Source organism: Ursus maritimus, unplaced genomic scaffold (assembly GCF_017311325.1).
Source record: "Ursus maritimus isolate PB19 unplaced genomic scaffold, ASM1731132v1 scaffold_35, whole genome shotgun sequence".
Classification (NCBI taxonomy): domain Eukaryota; kingdom Metazoa; phylum Chordata; class Mammalia; order Carnivora; family Ursidae; genus Ursus; species Ursus maritimus.
The window spans coordinates 23,819,988-23,846,905 of NW_024426119.1; the positions used below are offsets into that span (position 1 = coordinate 23,819,988).

The 26,918-nt window shown below is 36.7% G+C and overlaps 2 protein-coding genes across 8 annotated transcripts in view; one reads left to right on the forward strand and one right to left on the reverse strand.

Annotated features, from left to right (window-relative positions):
- Window positions 1-4,225: 4,225 nt before the first annotated feature.
- Window positions 4,226-21,852, reverse strand: DTWD1 (DTW domain containing 1). 3 transcript variants are annotated; one of them, XM_008705946.2, is made up of 5 exons: window positions 21,728-21,852; window positions 17,709-18,027; window positions 12,859-13,002; window positions 11,934-12,183; window positions 4,226-4,533 (listed from the first exon to the last, which is right to left on the reverse strand). In XM_008705946.2, the coding sequence occupies exons 2-5, from the start codon at window positions 17,970-17,972 to the stop codon at window positions 4,286-4,288; spliced, it is 906 nt and encodes a 301-aa protein (XP_008704168.1). In that variant the 5' UTR covers window positions 17,973-18,027; window positions 21,728-21,852; the 3' UTR covers window positions 4,226-4,285. The 3 variants fall into 3 exon arrangements, with proteins under 3 accessions (XP_008704168.1, XP_008704169.1, XP_008704170.1); XM_008705947.2 differs by having other exon boundaries at window positions 21,434-21,825; XM_008705948.2 differs by lacking the exon at window positions 21,728-21,852 and adding an exon at window positions 20,354-20,376.
- Window positions 21,853-21,996: 144 nt separating this feature from the next.
- FAM227B (family with sequence similarity 227 member B) overlaps window positions 21,997-26,918 on the forward strand; it is a 195,494-nt gene continuing 190,572 nt past the window's right edge. For 4 of the 5 annotated variants that reach the window (XM_008705942.2, XM_040620646.1, XM_040620648.1 and 1 more), the window contains exons 1-2: window positions 21,997-22,136; window positions 26,583-26,720. In XM_008705942.2, the coding sequence (XP_008704164.1) occupies window positions 26,673-26,720 (48 nt within the window). In that variant the 5' untranslated portion in view covers window positions 21,997-22,136; window positions 26,583-26,672. Of the gene's footprint in view, window positions 22,148-26,582; window positions 26,721-26,918 lie in introns of all 5 variants that reach the window. The other variant, XM_040620647.1, reaches the window with a different exon arrangement.

Consider the following 26,918-nt stretch of genomic DNA (forward strand, 5'->3'; position numbering starts at 1 on the left):
ATTATTGCCCGTAGTAACATGGAAGACAGAAAATGTACCTAACGCACTCATGGCATTGTGTGAGATTTTAAGGCAGAATTTTGAAAAAATAAGCTGGCTGCTATTAACTGCAATTGATAAAGTACTTACTCTAAGAAAGAGATAAGTTCAAAAACAAGGAGGTGGGAAAGCAAATAGAATTGAAATGGAATACAGAGCCTAGGTGGGCAGGGCTGGAAGATGAAATGGCTTTCACCAAATCAAATGTGTGATAGTTAAATGTAGCCTTAGGACAAAGACCAAATCCAGAATATTGGCATTACCATAGACTCAAGAAAAAGACCCAATAAAGAGTCTAACAATATACTCATTTTTTAAAGACCTCTGGAGGGATGAAAAGGGATGCCTTTCCCTTGAAGTAAAGAAGTACCTGAAGAGTAAGGGATTAATTAATTAATTAAGACTAATAAGAAGATTGATACGCTCAATATGCACATGTCTACAAACCAAGTCATGAGTACTTGGAAGATCTTGGGCTGACCTAGTTAATGACAGTTTCTCCAGTCCGTTTCTGCTACAGTCTTCCAGATCTTTACTCCCACAGCAACTTCTATATTTAGGTGAACCCTAGTCCCTTTATAAACCTCTTTATTCATGTAATACTTGTAATGAATCCGCTTTCCTCACCAAGTGCAGACTAAAACAGGTGCCTGTGCTAGAAAAGAGAGCCTAAAACGAAAGTTTAATATATTACTTTATTAGAAGGGCAATCCATGCTGGTGAAAGTGAGGAAAAGACAAGGCTAGCAAGGATGAGAAGCAAATGCACACTGATAAGTTACTGTACAGCACTTGGTTTCTGTTTCATCAAAAGGCATGAAGAGACTGCCACTCACTTGGCAAGTACACTTGCTTAGCTACATGGTATATTTCTGGGCAGGAGGTTGAAAAACTGGGCCTCAAAGCAGTCTATCAGAAGAAAAGAGAGAAATGGATCTGACAGCTTCTTCTAGTTCATTGATCCAAGTTTTCCAAACAGTTAACTTCATTGTTCTTCCACATACATCACCTAGCCCTTCTGACAGTCACTGGGGAAACCTTGGGGCATGATACTTCCTAGAGTGCAGAAGTGTTGGGGTGGTCTGGGATTCTGAGCATGTGGCTAGTTGACTTCAGGCAGAGAAATCACACAGCCTGCTGGTGGTCTGTCACTATCTATGCAGGGTGGTAGCCATGGCAAAGTGAGTGGCCTGGGAAACAGTAAGGCCAAGAGTCTGAGAAGGCACTTGAGGAAGATGGGTCTAATAATGAATCTAAAGATGAAGTTATCTATTGGCACAATGATGCTGTATAATAAACAGCTATAAAACTTCAGTGGCACAACAATGGACATCCCATGCTCACACATCTGGAATCAGAAAGGTGTCAGGTGGTTCTGCTGATCCCAGAGGAGATCGTTCACATATCTGGGGGTTGACTGGCTATCAGCTAATCTAGACAGGATTCAGCTAGGGTAACCAATAACTTGGCTCTGCTCCATGCATGTCTAACCCTCCAGCAGGCTAACCCAAGCATGTATGTGCTTATAACAACAGCAGAAGCACAAGATTAAGTAAAAATTCACTAGATCTATAGAAATAAGTATGGTCCAGAATCAGAGTGAAAGGGTACTTCAAAGGAGAACAAAAAAGAACCATGAATACGGGGTAAAGAATTAGGAACATTTTTACAGTCTATCGTACCAAAGAAAAACAAAACAATTCATTGTTCTAAAAGGTATTATTATTGTTTTCTTTGGAAAAACTTGAGATTTTATCTGGCCTTAAGTTATAAATTAGGCTCTTACAAAGTACATGGGTCATCATTTTTATGCCAGCTGTGAGATGGGGGCAAATCCCCTCCCTCTTACCTGTTATGTTTAGTTAGTTTGTAGAGCCAGTTAAATGGCAATAGATTTTGGCTCAGGGAAGTCCAAATTTAGCCCAGAGAAATCCAACTTTGGCCCTGCTTAAATCAATTCGGGGCTTCCTCTGTTCCAAGAGCCAAGTTCTAAACATGAAGAAATCCATTTTAATTCCATTCTTGTAAAATAAATGCTAAATAGGCAAGCCAGTTGATTTGGCTAAGACTATGGGACTAATAATGTTCAAACCTTATATAATCCACATTACTTTTTATGAAATAGCATAATAAAATGGTGACTTCACTGAACCAAATCAGAAGTCCCAGATGCTAGACCAGATCCTACCACTAACTAGTTGTTTGACCCATGAGCAAGTTACTTAATCTCTTTAGGTCTCAGGGCCTATACAATCAGGGGTTGCTCTAAACTGTAATGTTCCTAGTATCCTATATCGACAAGATATGAGTAGGGATTACTTATTCAAATAAGTTAAAGAAATACTAACTTATGGGGCGCCTGGGTGGCACAGTCGTTAAGTGTCTGCCTTTGGCTCAGGGCGTGATCCCAGCGTTCTGGGATCGAGCCCCGCATCAGGCTCCTCTGCTGGGAGCCTGCATCTTCCTCTCCCACTCCCCCTGCCTGTGTTCCCTCTCTCGCTGGCTGTCTCTCTGTCAAGTAAATAAAATCTTTTTTAAAAAAATTAAAAAAATAAAAAGAAATACTAACTTAAAGTTCAAAATGTTTGTTTCAAGACTTTTCAGCACTTTTAAGCTGTACCTTTTGAATCTCTAAGAGGGGAATATAATGTGCAGCAAACAAATTTCACCAATGACTCACTTTTTCATAAAACATGTTATGTGTTGCCCTGAATATACTTTGGTAAATGTGCTGTTATTGCTAGCATCCACATGGTTGAATTTATCAGTCAGGGTCCCAGAAAGAAACAGAGGACAACTTCACACAAGGACATTGGAGAAGAATATAATAAAATGACTATTTACAAAGGTATAGGCAGGGTTTAGGGAAGCCAACAAGGAGTAATGAACTACTCTGGGACTAGTTACACCTGGGAGCTGTTACTTCCTGTAAAGGGATGGAACAGGGACCTGAAATTAGAGAGAGTAACCAAGATAACTGCCTGGAAAGAGATGCCTGATAGGATGGTCTTCAGTAGAGGTACACAGCCAACCCATGGTGACCTGGCAGGAAAGAAGCCAGGGAAATAAATAACACAATTTCATTTTCCTTCAGCCTCCAATCTCTTGCCAGTGCTTTCAACTAGAGACCCACCTCATAGAGCAGAGAGCAGAACGGAAAAGGGTGCAGAGTGAATCCAAACAGAAGCTACCCCGCACAGTAAGGCTCCATTCCTAAGCAGCTAGATTAGGTGATTAAATGATGTCCTCAGGAGTCTGTCTTCTCTCTCCACTCTGCTTTCCTTCGCTGGCTTCATTCTAAAGCAAGTTCCTACCATCTGCAACACAGATGCCTCCAGTAGCTCTAGAGTTATAGTGTGCTTAGTTTGCAATTTCAGATAAAATAGTAAGTATTTTCCAGGTGCTGTGGAAAGCTCCTTAGATAACATTAACTCAGTTAATCCTCATAATAATCCTGTAAGGGAGCTACCATCTCTTTAGAAAAGAAGAAACTGACATAAGTTGAAATTTACATTCAGGTAGTTAGCTCTAGAGTCTGTGCTTTTAACTAATGCACCATATTGATTTAAAAAAAAAAAAAAACAACCCCTATCTCCTACAGCATTCATATCACTTATCAAAAAGGATGCTGGGTCATGTGCTCATCCTTGGATCAATCACTGGGCATTTTGCTTGCTAAACTGGGTCACAGGTCCACATGACTGCCAACAATTTCTCCCTAAAAAAAGATGTCAGGCAAATGTGAAAAGCAACAGATGTCCTTCACAGGCAGTATGGACTTAACGAAATAACCCTAGGGACTGAAGCCACAATTCCAGTTCTGCCTGTGTTTGCCACAAACCTCCAGCAAATTATCTATGACTTCACTTTCAGCAAGGAGATTCTGACCCATCCTACCTTCAAATGTGGTAGTGGGTACAGAAGGAAAAATATGAAGATCCCTAAACAAATATCTAATTGTATCTAATTACACAGATATAAATATAAAGTATTACATTAAAATACAGTAATAAAATTGAGATATGACAAACTTAAGCAAATAACTTCTGTAATGAGTTTTTCAGTCAACACGATCTCTGAAAATTCCTTTAGAAATAACTCCCTTTAAAAAAATAGATAAATGAATGAAGTCTTATTTTCAAGTGGTCTTACAGACACTATACATTAATATTTCCTAAGAAACGAAGTACAATTATAGGTTTATTGATTTTTAGCAAAATAAAACGACATAAGTAGCTTCTTAAAAACTAATGGATAAGTTTTCTTGTTTCTTTGTCTCCAGAGCATTTGGCATTCTTTATCAACTGGTACATAAAAGAGTAGAAAAATAAGAGATTGTCATATTGTCCTTGGTATTTCTCTTTTAATATATCGGTATGGTAGTCTACCAGAAAATAGTAAATGGCTTCAATTGTGGAAAGGAAGGTATCTGGCTTTCCTTTTTGATGGCGCCAAAAGCAAGTTTTTCTTGTTTTCAACTCAACTTGTAACAATCCTGCCAAAAACAAATAAAAAAAGTATAAATATTTCTTCTTAACCACAGAGTCTGGCACAATAATGATAATTTAAAAAACGATTTTTTTTTGTGTCGATGAGTTCCTTCAATCCCAATTCCAAATAAGATATTTTCCTAAATGCATTAAGGTATATACAGAAGCAATATAAAACACAGAACAAAATCTTATACATGACAGTTACTTGTCTATAAATCTTAGAACTTACAACCATGAGTTAAAAGTAGTTAACAATTAAGATGTTCACCTCTTTCTATCTTCTTTTTCTAGTGGTTTTTTTTTATTTTTTTTATTTTAACCAGTGACAGGACTAAATTCACCAATATTCAGATCCTGGGATCAAGCCCCATGTCGGGCTCCCTGTTTGGCAGGGAGTCTGCTTCACCCTCTGCCCCTCACCCTGCTTGTGCTCTCTCTCTCTCATTCACTCTCTCTCAAATAAATAAATAAATTCTTAAAAAAAAAAATAAAGCAGCCATTAAAAAGGGGCAGATCATTTATAAAAGAAAGGTAATCAGAATGACAGGAGACTTTTCATTAGCAATAATAGAGTACTGAAGACTATGGAATAAAATCTCCAAAGTGTTAAAAGAAAAAACTAACAACTTAAAAGTGTGTACCCAGCAGAACTATATATTAAGAACAGGAGTGAAAACATTAGTACAGAAATAAAAATTGAACATATGCCAACAGGAGACCAAATGAAAAGAATTTCTAAGGAATGTATTTCAGCAAAGACAGTCTGGGTTAAAAGAATGGTCAGCAAAGAAAACGATAAACATCTATGCAAATCCAAATAAATGCTGCCTGAATGAAACAAAAACAGTAATATCTAATTTGTGGGCTGAAGATAAAGGACAGAACAAAAATAATGAAGAAAAAAACAGCAACTTGGTGAACTAGGAGAGAACTGAATCAAACTTAAGTGTAGTAAATCCTTAGAGTGTTCAAAAGGAGAGGTAAAAATACTGACTTTGAATTCTTCTAAGTCACATGTACACAGTCCAGTTTTCTAAAAGAACCAAAATAGGAATATTAAAGAATGAAATAAGAAAAAAAAATTTAACTCGATTGATCAAAGAAAAGAAAAAAAAAGTAAAAAACAGGACAAACAAATAAAATTTTAGATGGTAGAAATATAACCAAAAATATCAATACTCATAGCTAATAGGAATAGATGAAACCTGCCATGTAAAAAGAGATTCTCAGATTGAAACACAAGGATGACTTCTACAGGGCTTCTGCTCAATGCACTGGAGGTCTTAGCTGACATAGTTAATAAAAACAATAAATTAATCAGATGTATAATAACTGAAAAGGAAGAAACACAATTGACTTTATTTACACAGAAAATACTTTTAAAATCTACAAACAAATTTTTAAAAATATATTATCTTAGGGTAGAGAGGATATAAACAAGACACAAAAAGTGTTCAACATGAAAGACTGATAAATTCTACATGAAGAACTTCTGTTCCTCAAAAGATACAATAAAGAAATTTAAAAGATGAGTCATAAACTGCAAGATGATATTTCAAAATATTACTATCTATATTCTAGTAGACATGAGGAATTCCTACAAATCAATAAAAAAAAAAAACCACTAGAAAAATGCACATAGGGATTTCACAGCATAGGACATGTGTGACCAAGTAGGTGAACAAAATGCTGTTCAATCCAATTATTAACTAAGGAAAAGGCACATTGTGATCACAATGTGACCCCACTTTATATCCACTATATTGGCAAAAATCAAACATTTGACAATACCAAGGTAGGAGGCATCATGGATCAACAGGGAGTCTTACACATTAATGACAGGTGTGTAAGTTTATATACCCACACTTTGGAAGACTATTGGGATTATCTTGTAGAAGTGAGCATTCTCATATGCAACAACCCAACAATTTCACATTTCAGTATGTTTCCTTAAGGAACCTTGCTCATGCATATATGTTCATAGGTGCACTATTTGTAAGAGCAAAAACTATAAACAACTCAAGTGTTTCATCAGCAGGAGACAGGATCAACTGTAGTATATTCACGCAGTCAGACAAAACACAGCAGTAAAAATGTAAACTATAGCTAATCGTGTAACAACATGGACAAACCTTAGAAACAAAACAGTGACTTTAGATTTCAGGTACCCAGGAATACAATATGCAGGTCAAAATAAAGCAAACTAAATTATATAAAGATTCTGAAAATAGATGTATATAATAAAACACAAAAGGAATGATAAAAACATAATTCAGGAAAACAGGTAACTGTTGGTGGGGGGAGAAGCGGAGTGGTAGAGGTGAGAACACAGGTAGATAAGTTATGATACAATTCTGGTGCTTGGGTTCTTAATTATTCATTACCTCACTATGTGCTATAACATTATATTATATATATTCTTTTACATGTATCATAATTTAGTTTAAAAAGTAATATAAAAAACACCTTTGCCTATTTATGGCAGAACTGAGCTAGAAGTCAGGTCCTGGTCCTATTCTTTCCATTAGGCTTACAACACAAATCTAATCATGTCAATGTCTGGCATTAAATTCTCTAATACTGCCACAGCACCTGTGGAAAAAAGATCAAATTCCCAGGCATGATATTCAAGGGCGTTCATAATTTGTATTTCTTCAGTTGCTTCTTCTACCATTCTCACAGTACATACGCATTCTACACCATAATCAACTTTTTCAGTCTCCTGAATGCAAAATGATGTTTTTATATTTTTGTGTATATGCTATTCGCCTTGTCTGAAATGCCCAACTCTTAGCCCTTTATCCATCAAGATTTCAACAGAAACAGTTAATCCATTCAGGGACAACCTGAATGGGCAGAGCAGGGTTGTGTCTCCTCAATGCTACCACCGTACCCAAAACTTACTGAATTTTCTTACCTGCTTACCTGCCTGCCTCCCACAACAGATTACATGGCAGACAATGTCTACTGTCTTCTCAATATTCATTTCCCCCTTCTCTCAATATTAACAAAACAATCCTGTTCAGTGTGGCACGTGTGCAGCTAAAAACAATTTCCCAGCTTTATGTACGCCAGAGTGGTCATGTGACCATTCTGGCCAAACAAAGAAAAAATGAAATCTCCTAGGTGGAAATTCCAAGAAAGCTACTATTATTATTACTATATTTATTTTTTAATGCAAGAGCCAGACTCAATGGGCATGTACATATTGACCTTTGTCCTTTGTCTTGCCTGGAATATACATGGGATGTCTTGGGACCTGGCGGCTATCTTACAAGTATGAGAGTGAAAGTGATGGAGGCAGAAAACAGAATGAGTCTGAGTCCTTACAGGCATTGTGAAGTCCTTGTAACAGCTTTGGACTACCCATTTCTGGACTTGAACCTGTAAAAAGTAAACCCACTACTTGTTTTCAGATTCTGTCTGGGTTTCTGTTTCATGCGGTGAGACACAACCCTAACTAACAGCCACTGTTATCAACTGGAAGATAGCGATATTGTTTTATTCTCCTTCATATCCCCCAGTCTAGAACACCACCTGTCCAGGAACAGGTATTCAACTAATATTACTGAATAAATGGACAAATTGCAAAAGCTTGAAAGTATTCTATCTAGGTATTTTGAAAATATTCCAATTTGAGTAATTTTGATTCAAAGATACACAAAAAGTTTTAACAACCCAAACCAGACCCTTTTGAACTTTTTGTATTGTTAATTATATCCAAGAAGTAAAGGCAGACATTTGAAAATATTTCAAGTAATTAGTATAATTAAAATCTTAACATAGGACTTGACAGCACATGCAATTTCTAAAAAAAAACCAGAGTAACTATTAAATGGTCCTGGTTTCTAATACACCTAATATGTTCTAAAATGTTAAAAATAAAAATCAAGATTTACTGATTATTTCCACTAATCCATCCTGTTTGAAACATTTGCTTGCAAGTATATAGAACCTTTTAAAACACACTGAAATACATAGGCACGGGATTTATTTTTTAAAATTCAACATATACATTAAAAAATTCTTTTGCTAGCATTTCTGGCTGTCAGTAACTTTACGATGAATTCAGCAAATTTCTTTAACAGAACTGTAAAGCAGATAATTATAAATGGTTTTCTCTTCAAAATTATTGCCTGAATTTCTTCAACTGAAGAGTGAGAATAAAAATCTTGAGCCATTGTCGTACTGCTCCTGGGAGGACTAAACGAGGCAGTATATGATACTGCATTCACAAACGCCAAGTACAGTTCAGGCAATGCTTTTAATCTGAAAAAAGCAGTCACTTTAAACATCGTTTCAATATAGTCAAAATGAAGGGAGAGAGCTGGCTAATTTTTAAAACTAATTACAATATAAATTCATTTTTATCATTTGGACTGCCTCCATAACAAAAAGAGACCATCCTTCCCCACCACATCCTCCCAAGGCTTCCTATAGTGAATCTTCAAGAATGTTATGTCCCTCTTCACTTGTACGTTCACATTTAATGATTAAACTACACAGTCAACCTTCAAATGTTTTATTTCAACAGCAGTAAAACATTCAGAGCTATTTCTCTGTAAAATGTGGCAAAACACATTAAGGGGATTCTTAACCTCAGCATTCCTAAGATAACAGAAACAATTTCCAATACATTACATTTGAGAGTTTTATCTGAGGTTTAGAGCTGATTTGTTTAGCTTAATCCCATTAAAATGTTTTAAAACCTGAAGACAATGATTTATAGCAAACATGGGTTGTTTCTTGAGGAAAGAACTTGGTTTATCTGGAACCTGGTATATCACATACACAGAGACTATAAATATGTGCAGAGCCCCAAATATTCCCTATGGTGCAATAAGGAGCCAGGAGGGGTAGGGGTTGAGGTAGGACATGCAGAAAAGACTGAATCTGTTTATTTCATGACTTTGAAGGAATTAAGAAATCCCTTCTAAAAATTTTCATGTAGCACAGAATTGAAATACATGATACTTACTATGTAATCTGGGAAGGAATAACAGAAATATTTCCAAATCTGATTTTAAGCCTTAAGCTCAAATATGAACACTCTGAAAACAGATTTTGAATTGTGCCTCAATAATTCCTTTTACAGTTTTTTCTACTGTTCTCACTCGTGTCCTTTCATTTGATGCTTTCAATTACCATTTATGGTAATTATAAAGAGAGCGGCTCAGAAAAACCTTCAAACTAAGGAATAAGTTGGTGCTGTAACCATCCAAGGTAATATTGGCAGGTAGTACTCCAAAGAGCAGGGCCTTAGGGTTCCCCGTTTCTATTAAACATCAGTCAAAGGTTCTTCCAGGTATTATGCTCTATAGTTTCTCTCTCCCTCTCCCTCCCACATTCCTTGTCCCCCACTGTCTCTCTCTCTCTCTCTCTCTCTCACACACACACACACACTCTTTCTCTGTCTCTTTCTGCCTATCTTTCTCACATACAAACACAGATACAAACACACACAAGACTAGAATGACAAGGCAATCTTACTAACATGTATGTTGACCTCAGAGTTATGAACTATGTAAATTAAACTAAATCTAGTACTGTCACTAACTTTAGTTTGGGATTACTTACCATAAGTTAAACTCCAAAAAGTGTCATAAACTTTCTTTTCTAGTTGAAGTGCATTTTTAACAATAGCCTGCAAAAAGCTCTTTGGCAACTGCCGAAAACCAACTGGGTAGCTCTCTTGCCTTCTAATCATACGTGGTATACATACAAGGCCATCAAGAGCTGGAAATAAATCTAACATTTTTAGAGAAACTACTGAAAAAGCCTGAAGAACTGAGTAAGGTACAAGTAAACAAGAGAGGTAACATGAGTTTCTGTTCTTCATATTACTAGTTGTGCTAATTGGGCAAACAAAGCAACTCGTTTAAACCATTTTATTAGAAACTGAACTTTTCACTCTAAGAGAAAGAGTACAAAGGTAAAACAAAAGAAAGAAAATCCCTGTAATGTTCAATCTTGGAATTGGAACTATCCATGTGAACTCATGATATATATATTTTCCTTGGCTCTATGCACTGAAGCAATGACATCCAAATTGTAATAAATTTACCAGATCTTGGTTTCTAATATCATTCCCCCCTAAAAAGAACCCACAGCTCTATGCAAATTATGATTTGCATAATCACTGGTTCTATGTCTGGGAGAGGAAAAAAGTACAAGTGAACTTGGGACATCCTGTTGTACCAGAAAGACTAATGAGGCCATGCCACAGAGGACATGAAGGGCTCCCACTGGCAAAATTTGAGACAATTTGGACATGAAAAAGAATACAATCACAATATATTACATATGATGAACTAAAAGGAAATCTATAAACCCATACTGACCTCAAAAAGGGGACGGAGGAGAGAGAAAAAAAAAAAGAAGGGGGGAGAAGAGCTCTTTACATAAGAATACCAGCTAACAAATATAAAAGACATAATACATTAAGATGTCATCATTTTGCAATCCTCAGTGTATTTGCTGACTTGGGCAAATCATCAATGAATACTAAAACCACTCAGTGAAAAGCAGCTGGGAAATAGATAGTTCATAGTCTCGAGGCATCACCCCAAAGATTACTACTAGTTTCAAAGAAGAAATGAACTTTTATAATAGAGAGATCTGGCAATCATCACTTTAATCAAATAATTAAAGTTATTACCAATAATGGAACTTTTATTATATGCCTCCTGATTTGATGCAGAAAGTATACAACTTGACCTATGAATAGGGTCATCATATAATTTATCAGCTAAATAGCATCATTTCTGAGAGTGAAAGGGAATGCTATGAATAATTATATCAAAACAACAGGTATAAACAGGAATTGTCATGGACAACCCTAGATTGATCCTTATCTCTAAGTATTCTTACAAAAACACTAACCTGAATCTAATTATGATGAAGCATTCAGACAACTGACCTGTCCTCTTCACACAAGTCTAAGTCAACGAACACAAAAACAGGGGACTGCTCCACATTAAAAGAGACCGAAGAGGTAGAGTAACTACATGGAATGTGAGTCTCCATGCTGCATCAGAAGAAAAAAGCTACAAAAGATATTTTTGGATCAATTAGGGAAATGTAAATATGAACCGTATTAGATATTAGAACTTTTGTTAATTTTCCCAGAGTGATAACGGTATTGCGATTATGCAGTTATTCTTAAAAGATGTAGAGTTATGTATTTAAGGGTGAAATATTACAAAGCCTGCAACTTACTTTCAAGTGGTTCAACCAAAAATGTATATAATATCTAAGTACACACACACATATAATAGTGAAATAAAACAAATGTGGAAAAATGCCTGGGTATTTGATGCAATTCTTCCAATATCTGCATGTTTGAAGTATTTGAAATGAAAACTGGGGGAAGGAACAATGCACAAAAATTTTGCTCTTTTACCTTGAAGTCTCTCATCAGTGAATATTTTGTTTGTTTGGTTCCAGGTGCTATCTATAAATATAATTTTTTTCAGTGTCGTGTCTTGGCCCTTGCTGTCATTCAAATCCTGTTCTTCAGTTTTCTTGCGTTTAATGAATGGCTTGTCAGGGTCATCATTTTTGTCTTTAACATTATTTTGAATCCTTTTTTGCAGATGAAAAGAAATATCTTTTATTGAGACAGACTTAGGTCCAGGAAAAACAAGTGCAACCTAAAGCAAAGAAACTTAAGTTAGCAGTGTGCCGTTATGATCTTCAAAACGAATAAATTCTGACACTTTTTCCTAGTTTTTTGAGATCTACTACTTTTCAACAAGGGCAATAATATATCACCAATGTGACAATTTCAACTATGTGAAAATCAATTTAGACTGTAGAAATGATCAAAGGAAGGCCTCTGAGCAGCCAAAAGATGTTACAAAGGCCATATTTTAAAACTCTTAATTCGGTGATAATTCTTGAAAATCCTTCTAATTCAGACTTTCTTTTCTTCTTTTGGAGAAATTCCACCAATGTTTATAATACGGTTTTTTAGTTTGTATCAAATTAGACCATCTAAATGTAGTTATCGGCAGGAAAGCGGAGAAGAGAGAAAGTAAAAGCAGGCACAGTAATATTGGCAAAGAGTAAAAGCCTGAAGAAATAACGCAGAACAACTATAAAAAGTGGGAAGACAAAATTCAAAAAAAGCCTTAACAATCTAAGATCATTTGATCTTCGAAGATACCAATGAAGTATATAAATTGTATATTGCTTAGTGTTACATAAAGATAATCCTAGGTCATTAAGAAAAATATCAAATTATGTTCAAGTAAGTTCAGAAAGGCAATGGAATTTAAAACTCTTTTAGGTTCAATGAGAAGAGTTGTAAAAAATAAGCTGCCTACTTCATGGTCTTTTTCTTCATATTCTGGAATACAAGGATATGTGTAAATATTTACAAATTCAGGTGCTAATAGTTTTGCATGTATAGCAGTACTTTTGCCATCTGTTTCATTTGGATGTTTAATGATATCAATCTTCAGTGGAAGCTAAAATTAAAAAAAAGAGACAAATGAACACGACAAATGTAACAATTCTAATTTTTATGTTAATAAAAATGATCATTAAAGCTTAACAAGCTCACACTAAGTTCCTATAAATATGATTTGAAAGGCATACTTTTCTAAAGCAGAATACTAGGAATGCTAAGAGTCATAAAGCAAACCTAGATTTCTTCCTCGATATTGTTTATCATGTAACAGAACAATTATTTCCAACTTATTTAACATAGAATCTGTTCTTAAAGTTTCAAGGCCATTTTCATTTAAGCTACACAGGCATTGAGACCAATTCTTTGCATTTCAGCAAAGAACATTTTTTATAATTCCTATAAACTTTAGGATTGTTAATTTTATGACATAATAAAAGGAAATATAAGTTTGGGCAAAAACTTCACATCTAAAATTCAAGTCGAAATTTTATTCCCTATACATCCTTTGAGATCTAAGGTATTACCCTTCAAAGGGTTCACCCTTTGTCGTGAACATCACGATTCTCATCAGTGGCCCTTAACAGCACAAATGAAATAATTATCAACTGGAAAAGTAACAGGTCTAGGAGGCGCACACTTTATATAAAAATTAACTCTCTTTAGGGGCGCCTGGGTAGCGCAGTCGTTAAAGCGTCTGCCTTCGGCTCGGGGCGTGATCCTGGCGATCCGGGATCGAGTCCCACATCAGGCTCTTCCGCTATGAGCCTGCTTCTTCCTCTCCCACTCCCCCTGCTGTGTTCCCTCTCTCGCTGGCTGTCTCTCTGTCACATAAATAAATAAAATCTTTAAAAAAAAAAAAAAAATTAACTCTCTTCAAAATCATTTGTCTATTTTCCTTTAAGTTTCATTATGTTATGAATTACATTCTGCCTCTTTGCAAAAATAATGTTCTCTTGCATTTTTGAGTTAGATTTTTCTATTATTTCACTGACTTATTTTAGTTTTCTGTATAATGCTTGCACAAATGCTGTAGTCAGCCATGATTATGAAAATGAAAGCTGAGTCATATCCCCCCCCAAATATATATGAGAAACTCTGAGATGGATTCCTCACTGCAGATTATAAATGACTTATATATTATTACAAACACGCTTCCAGCTCCCACTACACCCATAATAGGCAGGATTCTAGGTATTTACCCTGGGGCAAACTAAATTTACCCTGGAGTACAAAACTATTTTTGTTTTTTTAAAACAGCTTTAATAGATAAAATTGATATAATAAACTCCACATATTTAAAGTGTACAATATAATGAATTTTAACACCCTTGAACTCATCACCATAATTAAGACCCTGAACATTTCTGTCACCCCCAAAAGCCTTCCTATGCCTCCCTCCTTCCACTTTCCCCATCAACTACCACCCACAGTCCTTAGGCAATGATTGATCTGCTATCACTATAGGTTAGTTTGCGTTTTGTAGGATTTCAAATAAATGAAATCATATGGTATGTACTCTTTTCATCTGACTTCTTTCACTCGGAATAATTATTCTGAGATTCATCCGTATTGTTGTGTGTATCATTAATTCCAGAGCTGTTTTTTTAAGGAGCAGCTGCTGCATGTTACTGAATGATCCCAATTGCATATACTTTATCTTTCTGGATGATTGTGTGGAAAAAGGATGGTATATGTCCCAGAAGGGCCATAAATATGTATCCCAAATAGTTTTCACTCTAGGGTTTCAAACCCCGTATCTCCTTCCCGCCCCACTTATGCCTAGTGACCCGTTAGGGCCAACGGCTTTAAATCATCAAACCAACTTCTAGTTATAGAAAATTTACCATTTAAGTAGGCAGTTCACAAATGAATTTACATCAGTCTACTTCTGGCTGAACTCTACATCAGAATTTCCTCATGATGCTCAGTCTCAGTTGACACTACATTCCCTTTCCCCAGGGTCTCTCAGTCCCAGGTCAGCATTATCTTAGCCCAGGGAAGATAGGAAAGAAGAAAAAGAAAGCACATCATGACAAAGTATTCTATTACTAATAAAACTGACTTTCTTACATGGCTGATGAGTAGAACTGAAAGTTCCAAAGACGACCATCAACATTTCTCATCAGCTGGCTATGCCTGAAGGGTATCATTTATACCAAGGACACAGGACTGAGTGTTATTCACGTATTTAAACGTCACATACCTTGTCTACTATGGACTAAATCCTACAGGTATAAGACAATTATGCACAATTTGTGCTCAAGAAGTATTCCTGGGACCCAGTCTAGCTACTTTAGTTCTCCCTGAGCAAGCCTGAAATTTCTGACACTAGGAAACAAAAGCACAGACACAGATCAAATCACGGAAACATATGCTTGTGTTCGAGTTCACACATTTTAAAGGAAGATACTTCCTAAATAATGACAGGGTACAGAGTAACACCAGAAGCGTTGACCAGACACAGTTCAAGTAGAGACGTTCTGTTTTTAAACATAAAGAACATCAATCTGTTCTCTAACACTTTTATTTCCTAGAAGAGATTTACCAAACCTATCTGCCCAAATTTATCAAAATGCCATTAGCAGGAAGTGCTAAATCTTTTCCTATGTGACCATCGACTTTCCCAAAGAGAGTCTTTTGAATTTTAGGACTCTAAAAAAGATGAAGCTTTCTTTGACCTTGTGTTTTGTTTTTTTTTTTTTTGTTTTTTTTGCTCCTCTTTTAAAAAATACCAAGAGCATCTTTTACCTTTACTCATGCATTTTTCATGACATTTTTAAAAATCATATTCTGCATGAAAAAATCGATATTTATGAATTTATTCCACAGATTAAAATTTAAAGCTTGGGAGGCACTTACTCATCATGTAGTCGTCTTCCCTTCCCAAGCAGGCTATCTAAAAGCAAATGCTAAATGATTTGTAAAGATAAAAACTAGAAAAAAATTTTATAGAGCCTTTATACTGAGTTTTATATATGGCCATTAAAATATAAACACTTTTAAAAACTCTGCATGCTCTGGTAGGCCATTTAGAGTTGATCAAACATTTGGCGTGGTGTTTTAAGTCATTTCTATTAAATAGTGGACATTAGATAACTGATTTGGAAAACAATCCTCTATTATAAGATAAAAACTAGAAAAAAATTTTATAGAGCCTTTATACTGAGTTTTATATATGGCCATTAAAATATAAACACTTTTAAAAACTCTGCATGCTCTGGTAGGCCATTTAGAGTTGATCAAACATTTGGCGTGGTGTTTTAAGTCATTTCTATTAAATAGTGGACATTAGATAACTGATTTGGAAAACAATCCTCTATTATTAAATTTCTATGAAAATAAATTTCTATGAAAAGTCAATATTTAAAATACTGACTTTTGTTATTCTGATCTTCAATCCTTTTGAACACACTACATCTTAAGATAAAACTTTTAAAGGAATACTCTATGTGTTTATGATATGAACAGAATAATTGTTTATACTTCAAAAACTGTACTTCGAAATGTAACATTCTTACAAGATAACAGGAAACTTAGAGAAGATTATTTTCCTCAAGCTCTAAGTTTTTCTAAGGTAACTATGAAGATGATTAGATTCCATGCTTATTTTTTCTTGTCCAGTAAACTTTCCAACAGCTTGTAAGGGTGATTTTAGACACTTGAGGAGACCCTGGACTTGCCAAGATGACATATAAGCTAAACTGAATTTCAAGTAACAAAATATAAATATTAAGGTGTTTTACTTCAAATTTAAATAATCTTAAAATCACATTAAATATATTTAAATATAGTTTTCACTTATTTTCTTATTAGTAAGTTCTAATGAGTCCATGTATAGAGTTTAGTCTCTAGTCTAAAATCCTAATAGGCAGCAAATTTTATACATTATTTGATTTACTCCTGAAGTTCATGTCAATGTTAGACAAGTTGACATATATGAAATAAATTCTTTGATTACACAGACATCAAGGTCTACAGACCTTTTACCTATGCAAGAGTAGTCTTGGTAAGCAACAAAATGTATAACGTAAGCAATCAATTCAAATCAATTTTTAAAAATCTGGCTTGAATCACTATAATTATAATATAGCCCAATGAGTAGGTCTTACTCTTTTTTTTTTTTTTTAAGTAGGCACCATGCCCAGTATGGAGCCTAACATGGGATTTGAACTCACAACCCTGTGATTGAGACTTGAACTGAAATCAAGAGTCGGACACCCAACCAACTGAGCCACCTGGGTGCCCTAGGTCTTAGTATTTTTAATTTTAGTTTAGTTTTGGTCACTGACATGAGCTCCATCTCCATGTAGGACGGGGCTAAGTCTGTTCTACAAAAGCCCAAGCAAAAATCAACCCTAGTTCCTTTAGGGTACATTTTCTTAAAAAGAAGTCCAAAGCCCTGAGGTAGTTTTTGAAGTTCCTTCAGGCAATCTATACACTTGTCTCTTGTAGTATTCATGTTTATGCCACATTTTTTCCTGTTTTAGATGAATTATAATCATTAAATGAAAAAGTAATTGATTTCATTCAAAACAATACCATTCATCTCAGACCCAAGTGTTTTAGCAGTGTGTGTCTCTTTTTCCAGAGACAAGGAAAAAAAAATAGGTTTACTAGTCTGTAAGACTAAATTTTCTATTAATATTATTCATTTCCATAATGATGCTATTTATCACACTTATCAATTATATTAGAGCAGGTATATATGAGATGTCTTTTTAAAACTTTTTTTCCTACTTTCAGATAATTAAATTTCTTACCAACCTTCACAAGCGGCATCTGTTCAATAGGTACATTTTCAACTGGGACATAACATGTATAGCAATAGAACATTCTTGAACCACCACATTTGAGACATTTTGATCTTCCACTTTGCTGAGCTTTTTGAAGAACTTCTTGAGATGCTAAGCGTAAGTTTTGAAGAGGATCTTCTGCAGCTATGGAAGTAGTTTGTGAGTGTTGTATTTCTACAAATTTTGAATTATTTTCCTCCTTTTCTTTGAGAAATATAGGTGGATTGAGAGACATTTTTCATTCAAACCAAAGTTTAACATCTATTTCTAAGACATAAATCATAGGTGCACTGCAAAAGATAAAAAAAAAAAAAAGTGGGGGAGGGGTGAAATAAAGACAGGAAATATTTTATTCCTTGTCTCCACAAAGAAAATTACTCAATTTAATTCACAACTGCATGCTGTTTTTAGTATTTATTAACAAGTATTAATAAGCTTTTTAAACCACTAAATTAGCACAATTTAAAATACAAAATTAAAAAGCATTAAACTCAGAACAATAAATTACCCTTCTGAGCCATTCCCTTCATAAAAATAAAAAGGTGCTCTCTTAGAAAAACTATTTCAAATGTAAAATTTAGTACCAACAATCCATTTTTCAGTGACTCTTCTTTTGTTTTATATTAGGAATACAGTGTTTTAATGTTTGTATCAGTCAGGAATGTATTCAACCCTCTAGGCTCCGACTTTAAACTGATGTTATATGACATCAAATCTCAACCTGAATCCTAATGAAAATACAAGGTTCCAGTGAAATCAGTAAAATTAAGTTGGTTATGTTCTAAAAGACATATTCTTCTCCAACTTAAATCACACACACACACACACAAATATAACTAAACATTCATTAAAATAGGACAGACATCTACTACCAATTACAATTTGTAAAATTCACAAGGGGTGAAATATATGCCCAGAAAAATAAAGTGTGATCTTATAAAATTAAAAATTTTACAGAGTAATGTTAATGTCCATTGACTCAAAGACTTCATATCACTTTTTAAAAATATAATTCATTCAGATTCTTCCATTCTAGAGATAAAATAGTAAAATAACTTTCCCATTTAAATATTTTCTTCCAAGAAGAATGATGTCTGTCTAAACTGTTATTCAAATACTCTGCAAGCCCAGTATCTTTTGAGGGAGAAAAGAGACTGGGGCCCTTTTGATTTGATATGCATTCCAAAGCTGTAAAATGAGTCTCTCATTATAAAGCTTATGGCATTGCGGTGTTTAACTATGAGGCCCCAGGCACTCTGAGTACAAACACTGACAGGAGAAATGCTGTGACTGCAACAGGAAACTTTTTTGTGGTATCCCAAATAGAAAGTGAACAAAAAGTCCAGTGGAACATAATACACAACGTAATTTACCAACATGAAGTTAGTGATACTAATTTAATTACTCAAGAGTTTTTTTTTTATAAATCCCAGTAAGCTTGAGACCCAAATAAAAATGCAAAGAAAAAAGATGCTTGTCACTGAAGGAAAAATAAAATATACTGGCCAAATTTACTCAAAGTAAATTTACCAAGCTGTCACCTTTTCTTGAGTCTCAGATCCTTCTAAGATCATGTGAGTCTTGGACCTTATCTGCAGAAAATGCATACAGAGACATAATATTTTGTACATAATTTCAGATGGTTTGCAGATCTGTAAGAGTCCAGATCCAGGTAAAGTAATCCTAACTAAGATCAAACTGTAATTCTAAGGACAAGAGCAGTTTTAAAAGTCTGGGAAGAGATCCTATGAGTCTCCACATATCAGAGCTACAACTCTCCTGCCGGACAACCAAAGGTCAGCTGTCACAAGCCAAAAGAGGTCTCATTACTGCACTTAGGAAGGTGGTTAAGTTGCCCCTTAAGTCTTGGTTTGGGTTTGCTCTGGTGTTGCCTGAGGTCCTTACAGAGACATTTTTAGGTTGTAATAGTTTTGAGTTATCCCATCATGGGACTCATCCTAAAAAAGAAACTGGACTGGACTAATTCAACCTGACTCCACTTTCCTGGCTGTTCTAGTAGCTATTTAGGGGGTTTGCCTATGCCACTGAAGGCCTCAGGCAACAATGGGGCTGAAGTACACAGTTCCTGGGGATGTCATGAAAGTCAATGTGTTTCCTGACATTCAATGGAAAACTACTGATGAGTTTCTCTAGGGCCCTCAAAGTGCACTCTGCCTCAGAAATATTCCCCCCTATTTCACTTGGCTTTCCATCCATAAAGCCAAATAGATATTAGTGAAGTCTTATATAAATGTTTTTCCTGTACAAAAATCAAACAACATAAACACCTATGAGGCAGTGAAAGGGAAATGTTTATGGCTCCTTTCCCTGCCTCACCTATACACTCTCTCTTATGGCTGTGGTGGCCACACAGAAGAGGCCAGAAATAGTAAGTCACGGACAGGTCTCTAAAACCATATGACAAGGGCATCTGTTCTGACCTAGCCAATAGCCTGCCTCAAATGCATACAAATAGTTTGTTGCAAACGATGGTTCACAACCTTCGAAACATACTTATTAACATCAAATTTGTACAGGGAATACAAGTGGAGCTGTGGGAGTTACTTAGAACACATAAAAATAATGTATTCCTAAAGAACTAATAAATATTTTTACCTTGATGGTACATTCATCACTCTGCAACTTAGGTTGAAAACACATTTTTTACTCCCCCTCTACCCTCTTTTCCCAAAAAAACCAATTACTCATCAAGTTCCATCAATTCTACCTTGCATATAATCCTCTATTTGTAGTCTCAAAGTCAGGACTCGGGATGACCTGTGGCAATCTCTTACATCTTTTTATGTTTGCCACTTATTATTGGTTCCACATATTGAGCATGGAAAAAATCTGCTTTAGTCTGGAGTTGCCTTTTAGCGAAGCTATATCCCTCCTAGCAATCAACTCTGCAAGAGCAGAATTCTTTACTGATCTCACATATCTCTCCCGGTATTTTATGAAGGAGGAATTCAACAATTACTTATTTAATCAAAAACATTCTGAAAAAGAAAACATAAGTATGCATCTCCCTACTGAAGGACCTGACAAACCACCTTTATGGGTCCTCAGCAGCCAGGCACAAGTGGCAGCATGGCAGATCTTTTTTTTTTTTTTTCCCAAAACAATGATGTTAAAACCTCCAAGGTACAAGTCACTTCCCAATGGAATACTATATAATACTATGTATGGTAGACCAATTCAGTACTGGATAAAACCCACTTCAAATTTTTTTCCTGAAGTATTTTTAAGAACCTGGTCACATAATATACACAGGTCCAACATTCATTTTTTAAAATCCAAGGTGCCACCTTTTCCATACAGGACCAACGGCCCCTACCACATCACCCATCATTTGGTAGGCAGACTGTCTTGCCTTAGTTTTTCATGGTACACTGGGATTCAGACAGAAATAATCCTTAAATGCTGTGGTTTTCACTCAAGCAGAGATTTTATCATCCAGCTCCGTGAATTGGCATCTTAAAGTACTAATATACTTCCTTACTTATCTTACATTCCCAAGAAACAATTTAGACAGAAGAAACAGACTCCCTGGCTTATTATGTAACCAGTATCTTAATATTTTAAATACACTGCATGGCACACTATGTCTGTACTAAGCTTCTCCTTCTGTGATTACCAATCCCCCGCAAACGACTCCAAACACTAAAAAATAAAGAATAGCTTCTAGGGGACTACCTGCCAGAACAGACTTTCCTTAGAGCGGAAACCACTTGAAAATGATTGTTAGGGCAAAGAAAAATTTTGAGGAAAAATCTGGAAGCCTTTTTCCCAAAGGGCCCGCAGGATCCTAAAAAAAGGCAGGCGCTCGAGCACAGGGACCAGGGCCCCGCTCACAGGCGACACCCTGCACGACCTCCACTAGGGCCCGGCCGAGCAGCGTCCTCTTCCTGCAGCCGCACGACTCCGGCCCGACCACTGGTCCGCAGAGGGGCGCGAGACCCGCACCAGGGATCGGAGTGGGACTCAGACCTGCACTGCCCGCGGGTCCTCGCACAGCTCCACGCGTCTTCCGCTCCGCCCGAGCCTGAGGCGCGCGCCCGGCCGAGGTCGCGCTCGAGCGCGGCGGAGCGCTTTCCGGGAGACACAGGAGGGAGGAGCCCGGCCGTTGCTAGGGCCGTTGCTAGAGCCTGGCGCCGCGCAAGTCCCGCGACGAAAGTAACGGGCGGGGAGGGATTGTGGGGCGTGGTTAGAGGGGGAAGTTCCGCCTCAACCTCTCGGCGGCGGGCGGTGTAGCCCTTGCCCCGGGAGACGCGGTCCGACAGCGAGGCCGAATCGGTGAAGCTGGGCCTCACACCCCGCCAGCCCCGGGCTGAGTTCCCTGCTGACCCTGGCGGAGGCCCCTTAAATGGCACGCGGTTCTGGAAATAACACTCTCAAGGTGTAGTTGCAGTGAGTTGTGAAAAATGCAGATCCTACAGAACACTTTTCCATTTTACCTTTTCCAAAATTCTGTTTCGTCGTGAGAACTTGGTTCTGTTACTTTTTCTATGGCTGTGTTAAGATGTAGTAGTAATGAAAGCTATCAGAAAAATTGTGCGTATCTTGATGGTTTGGTTTGCTGGAAAACTACACACACGTAGAGTTGGAAGTACATTGTGCACTTTTCCATTTGGGAATCAAGCATAATATGTGGATAGATGATAAAGCCATTTTCCCTTGCCCCACCCCAAAGAAAATCCAAACCTAAGGAGTGCACGTTAAAACTGTGAGATTCAAAAACACAATGGCCAGGTACTGAGCTTTGTATTTATTAAATGCTTTGAATTTAGCATAGGAGGGATAAAGGACAGAAGTTTGCCCTAGGGGAGCTTAGGACATCAAATAATAAATTGTAGGAATTTCACAAGAGCTCAGGAGTGGTCAGTGAAGGCTTATTGGTTGGACTTGGGTAAGGTCTTGGAGAATGATTATGGCTTAGAGCAGTGCTTTCAAGGGGATTGTAGGGGACCCATTTGTGGAGGTCCCATTTGTAAGCAAGGAAATATATTGAGTCAAAACTACACTTTTTTTTGTTGTTGTTAATTTTTTTTACAGTAAGCTCTAATCCCAATGTGGGACTTGAACTCACAGCCCTTGAACTCACAGCTTGTGATCAAGCTCCATCTACTGAGCCAGCTGGCCCCCAAAACTACACATTTTAAAAATGAATTAGTGTAGTGTGAAAATGTCAGTGCATGGCACTTGGTAAAGTTAAGTATTGCTTCATGGAGTGTTTGGGTTTTTTTAGTTTTTTTAGATTGTATTTATTTGAGAGAGACAGGGGGGGAGAGAGAGAGAGAGAGAGTCCAAGCAGAGGGGGCACTAGAGGGAGAGGGAGAGGCAGACTCTCCGCTGAGCAGGAAGCTCGATATAGGGCTGGATCCTGAGCTGAAGGCAGACGCTTAACTGACTGAGCCACCCAGGCGCGTCACTTCATGGAGTTTTACGTTACAGATGATCCACGACTTACCATTGGTTTGACTTAGGATTTTTCAATTTTATAATGGTGTGAAATCAATATGCATTCTGTAGAAACCATACTTTGAGTTTTGACTTGGTATTTTCCTGAACTAGTGATATGTGGTATGAAACTCTCTTATGGTAATGGGTAGCCACATCAGGCAGGCCACACAAGAGTAAACAACCAATACACTTAGAACTGTTCTGTATCCATACAACCATTCTGTTTGTCACTTTCAGTACAGTATTCAATTACTTGAGATATTTAACATTTAATTATGAAATAGGCTTTGTGTTAGGTGATTCTGAGCACACTTAAGGCAGATTAGGCTAAGCTAATTCAGTAGGTTGGGTGTACTATATGCATTTCCAATTTAGGTTGGTATGTGGAAACATAACCCCATCATAAGGAAGGTCTGTGTGAGCATGTGTGTGTGTGCACATCCTTGTGCACTAGGTTGTGTTTATAAAATGTATTTCTTTTGTGTATTTCTCCTTAAAAAGCTTGAAAGCCACTGCTTTAGGAAAATGACGAGCTTTCTGGGTGAGAGAAGTGATAGCAAGTCTCCAAGCCAAGAATAAATAATTTCCACCCTTTTCTTCTTTAACAGCTTTAGTTCAGGTACACAGACCAGGAAAGCAAATGATGCTATTTATTAATTGAAGTGATGAGAGTTTTGGTTTACTATTGCTGTGTAAGAAATTACTCCAAAATATGGCTTAAAACAACCTTTTGATTGTGTTCATGAATTGTGTGTTCAAGAGGGCACAGAGCGACAGCTTTTCTCTGATAACTCAGCTTGGAAGTCTCTGAATGCTAGCAGAGATCATATGTGTAGCCTCTCCACGTGGCCTGAACTTCCTCACAGGATGGCAACAGGGTAATCAGACTTCTTAGTTTAGGCGCAGTGCTCCAAAGTCAAGTGTTGCAATGAATAAGGTAGAAACTACATGTTCTTTTCTGACCTAGTCTTAAGGAGTAACACAGAATCACTTCTCACATATTCTTTTGGTTATAAGTATATTTTAAGGCCTGTCCAGATTATAGGAGAGGGGACATAGACAGATGTCACTTCTCAAAAGATTGTCAAAGAATTTGTGGCCATTTCTTAAAAACCACCATAATGTCACAGACAACTCCCAACATTGCAGTGGTTTAATACAATAAACTTTTATTTCTCACAGGAAATCCATTGAGGATGTTACTAGTCAGATGAAACATTAGATTCAAGGATGCAGGTTGTTAGTTTTTTGGATTTTGTTGTTGTTGTTGTTGTTGTTTTTAAAGTTTTAGTGGTTCTACCGTCTCCCAAGACTTGGGTCCAACAGCTTATCTGACAAAAAAGAAAGCATGGTGAAACATACAAAAGGTTTTAGAGGTCATCCCTAAAAGTGACATATATCACTTTGCCCACATTCCAAAGGCCCCTGCTTTAACTGCAAGTGAGCCTGGGAAATGTAGAGAAACATATACGTATTGGTAAGCACCAACAGTTTGCCCTATTCTAGATTTTTCACCAAAACCCCGTAGTTCCCACTTCCTCCATTCTATTCTCAGTTCTTCTTTCAAAAGGACAATTCTTTCAAGTCTTTTCAATATTTTTTGTTATTTTATTGCATATGTCAAAGTTACTTATATTGTAATTTTTTGATTGACAATTTCAGATATTATCCATTGACTTTCTCCTATAGAAGTCAATGATAAAGCTCTTTTATAACACCTCTCAATATAGTAATATCCCAATTTTTGTTTAAATCAACATTTGTAAATGTCATTCAACCCCGATATGTTGTGTTTTCATTATCTTTCGTTATCATTCAGTTAGAAATTTCTTCCAGTTTTCTCTGTTATTTTTTCTGTGAGCCATATTTTACTTAGAAATGGATTATTTAATATTTAAGATTTTTCTAGATGTCTTTTTGTTGCTGTTTTCTCTCTTACTGCTCTTGTTGTCAGACAACATACTCTGAATGATTTCAATTATTAGTAACTTTTGAGATTTGTCTTATGGTACGGCACAGGCCCATCTTGTTGAATGTTCTATGTTCCATTAGTTAAAGAGAGTGTGTGTTCTGTACTTGTAAGGGATAGTTGTTCTGTAAATGTCAATTAAGTTAAATTGCTTGACTTAAGTATTGTTCAGATCTTTTATCTCCTTACTGATTTGTGTGTGTGTGTGTGTGTGTGTGTGTATGTGTGTGTGTGTACATACTGATTCATCAATTACTCCAAGAGGTGTGTTAAGATCTCTAACTGTAATTGTGGGTATTGCCTATATTTTCCTTTAGTTTTATAAATTTCTGCTATATGTATTTCGAGGCTATTTTATTAGATGCAAACACATTTAGCATTGGTATGTCTTCTTAATGAATTGACCTCTTATCACTATGAAATAACCTTATTTATGCCTGGTAATACCTCTTGTCTTGAAGTCTATCTTATCTAATATTAATGTTGACACAGTAGTTTCTTATGATTAATATGTGCATGGTTCTAGAATTGCCATTTGTTTCTTTTTTAGAATTTCTATTTCTCTTGAAATACCCCATCTCTTCTGCACCATAATCTAACCTATATTGTAAAATCTTTAGCATATTTATAACAGATGCTGTAAAGTCCTTTTCTGCTAGTTACAACTAGGTTCTCAGTGAATTGGTTTGTATCAACTGTGCTTTCTCTTGATTATGGGTCCCATTTTCCTTCTTGTAATTGTTTTATTGTGTATTAGACATTATGTGGAAAAAAACTGTAGAGGATGAAGTGTTATTTAGTCTTCAGAAAGCAGAAGCCTATTACTCTCCTTGGCATTCAAAGTGAGATGTCGGGGGCGCCTGGGTGGCGCAGTCGTTAAGCGTCTGCCTTCGGCTCAGGGCGTGATCCCGGCGTTCTGGGATCGAGCCCCACATGAGGCTCTTCTGCTGGGAGCCTGCTTCTTCCTCTCCCACTCCCCCTGCTTGTGTTCCCTCTCTCACTGGCTGTCTCTGTCAAATAAATAAATAAAATCTTTAAAAAAAAACGAAAGATGTTGATCTTTTTATTCCTCCTAGACTTGAGTTGAACTTTAGGGTTGGCTTCAGCTTTAACTGGATTGAGTTCACCTGTGACTAACCCAGCTTCTAACTTCCCTCATCATAGCCAACTCATATCTCGTCAATACTGAATTGGGTAAAGTTGGGACTGAAGTTTTTTTGCATTTTTGCTTCACCTTTGGAGTCAACTCTGTCAGGGCTCTGGAACCCAAGTACTGTCAGAATGTGTTGGCCCATATAAGTTCTCTATCTTTCCAGCCCCTCCTCAATTGCTGCTTTTTAGACAAAACTCAGAAGTGAGGCGTAGGGGTCTGGGAAGGGATTGTTTGTCTGACTCATTTGTTTTTGTATTTAGGTGTCTTTCAGACTCCAGTTTGTTCCTCCAGCTCACGCCAACGGCTAAGGTCCAACTGATTTCTCTTCATCTCTAAAAAGTTACTGCACCATGGCAGGCCAACACTTCCCTCAGTGGATGGGCAGAGCTCACTGCCGGGTAAGGAAGCTGCCAGAGCTTTAGGCTAACTTATAAAGAGAATATTTCTTTTTGGATTTCTGGTCACTAAGGCTTCCAGGTAGGGAGGCTTTGAAGGCTTGCAGTTGCATAGGGCCTGGTGATTAAATAGACCCCAAACTTGGCTTAATGGTCTCATGTCACCATCTTAAAATTCTTAATTTTTGAACAAGAGACTGC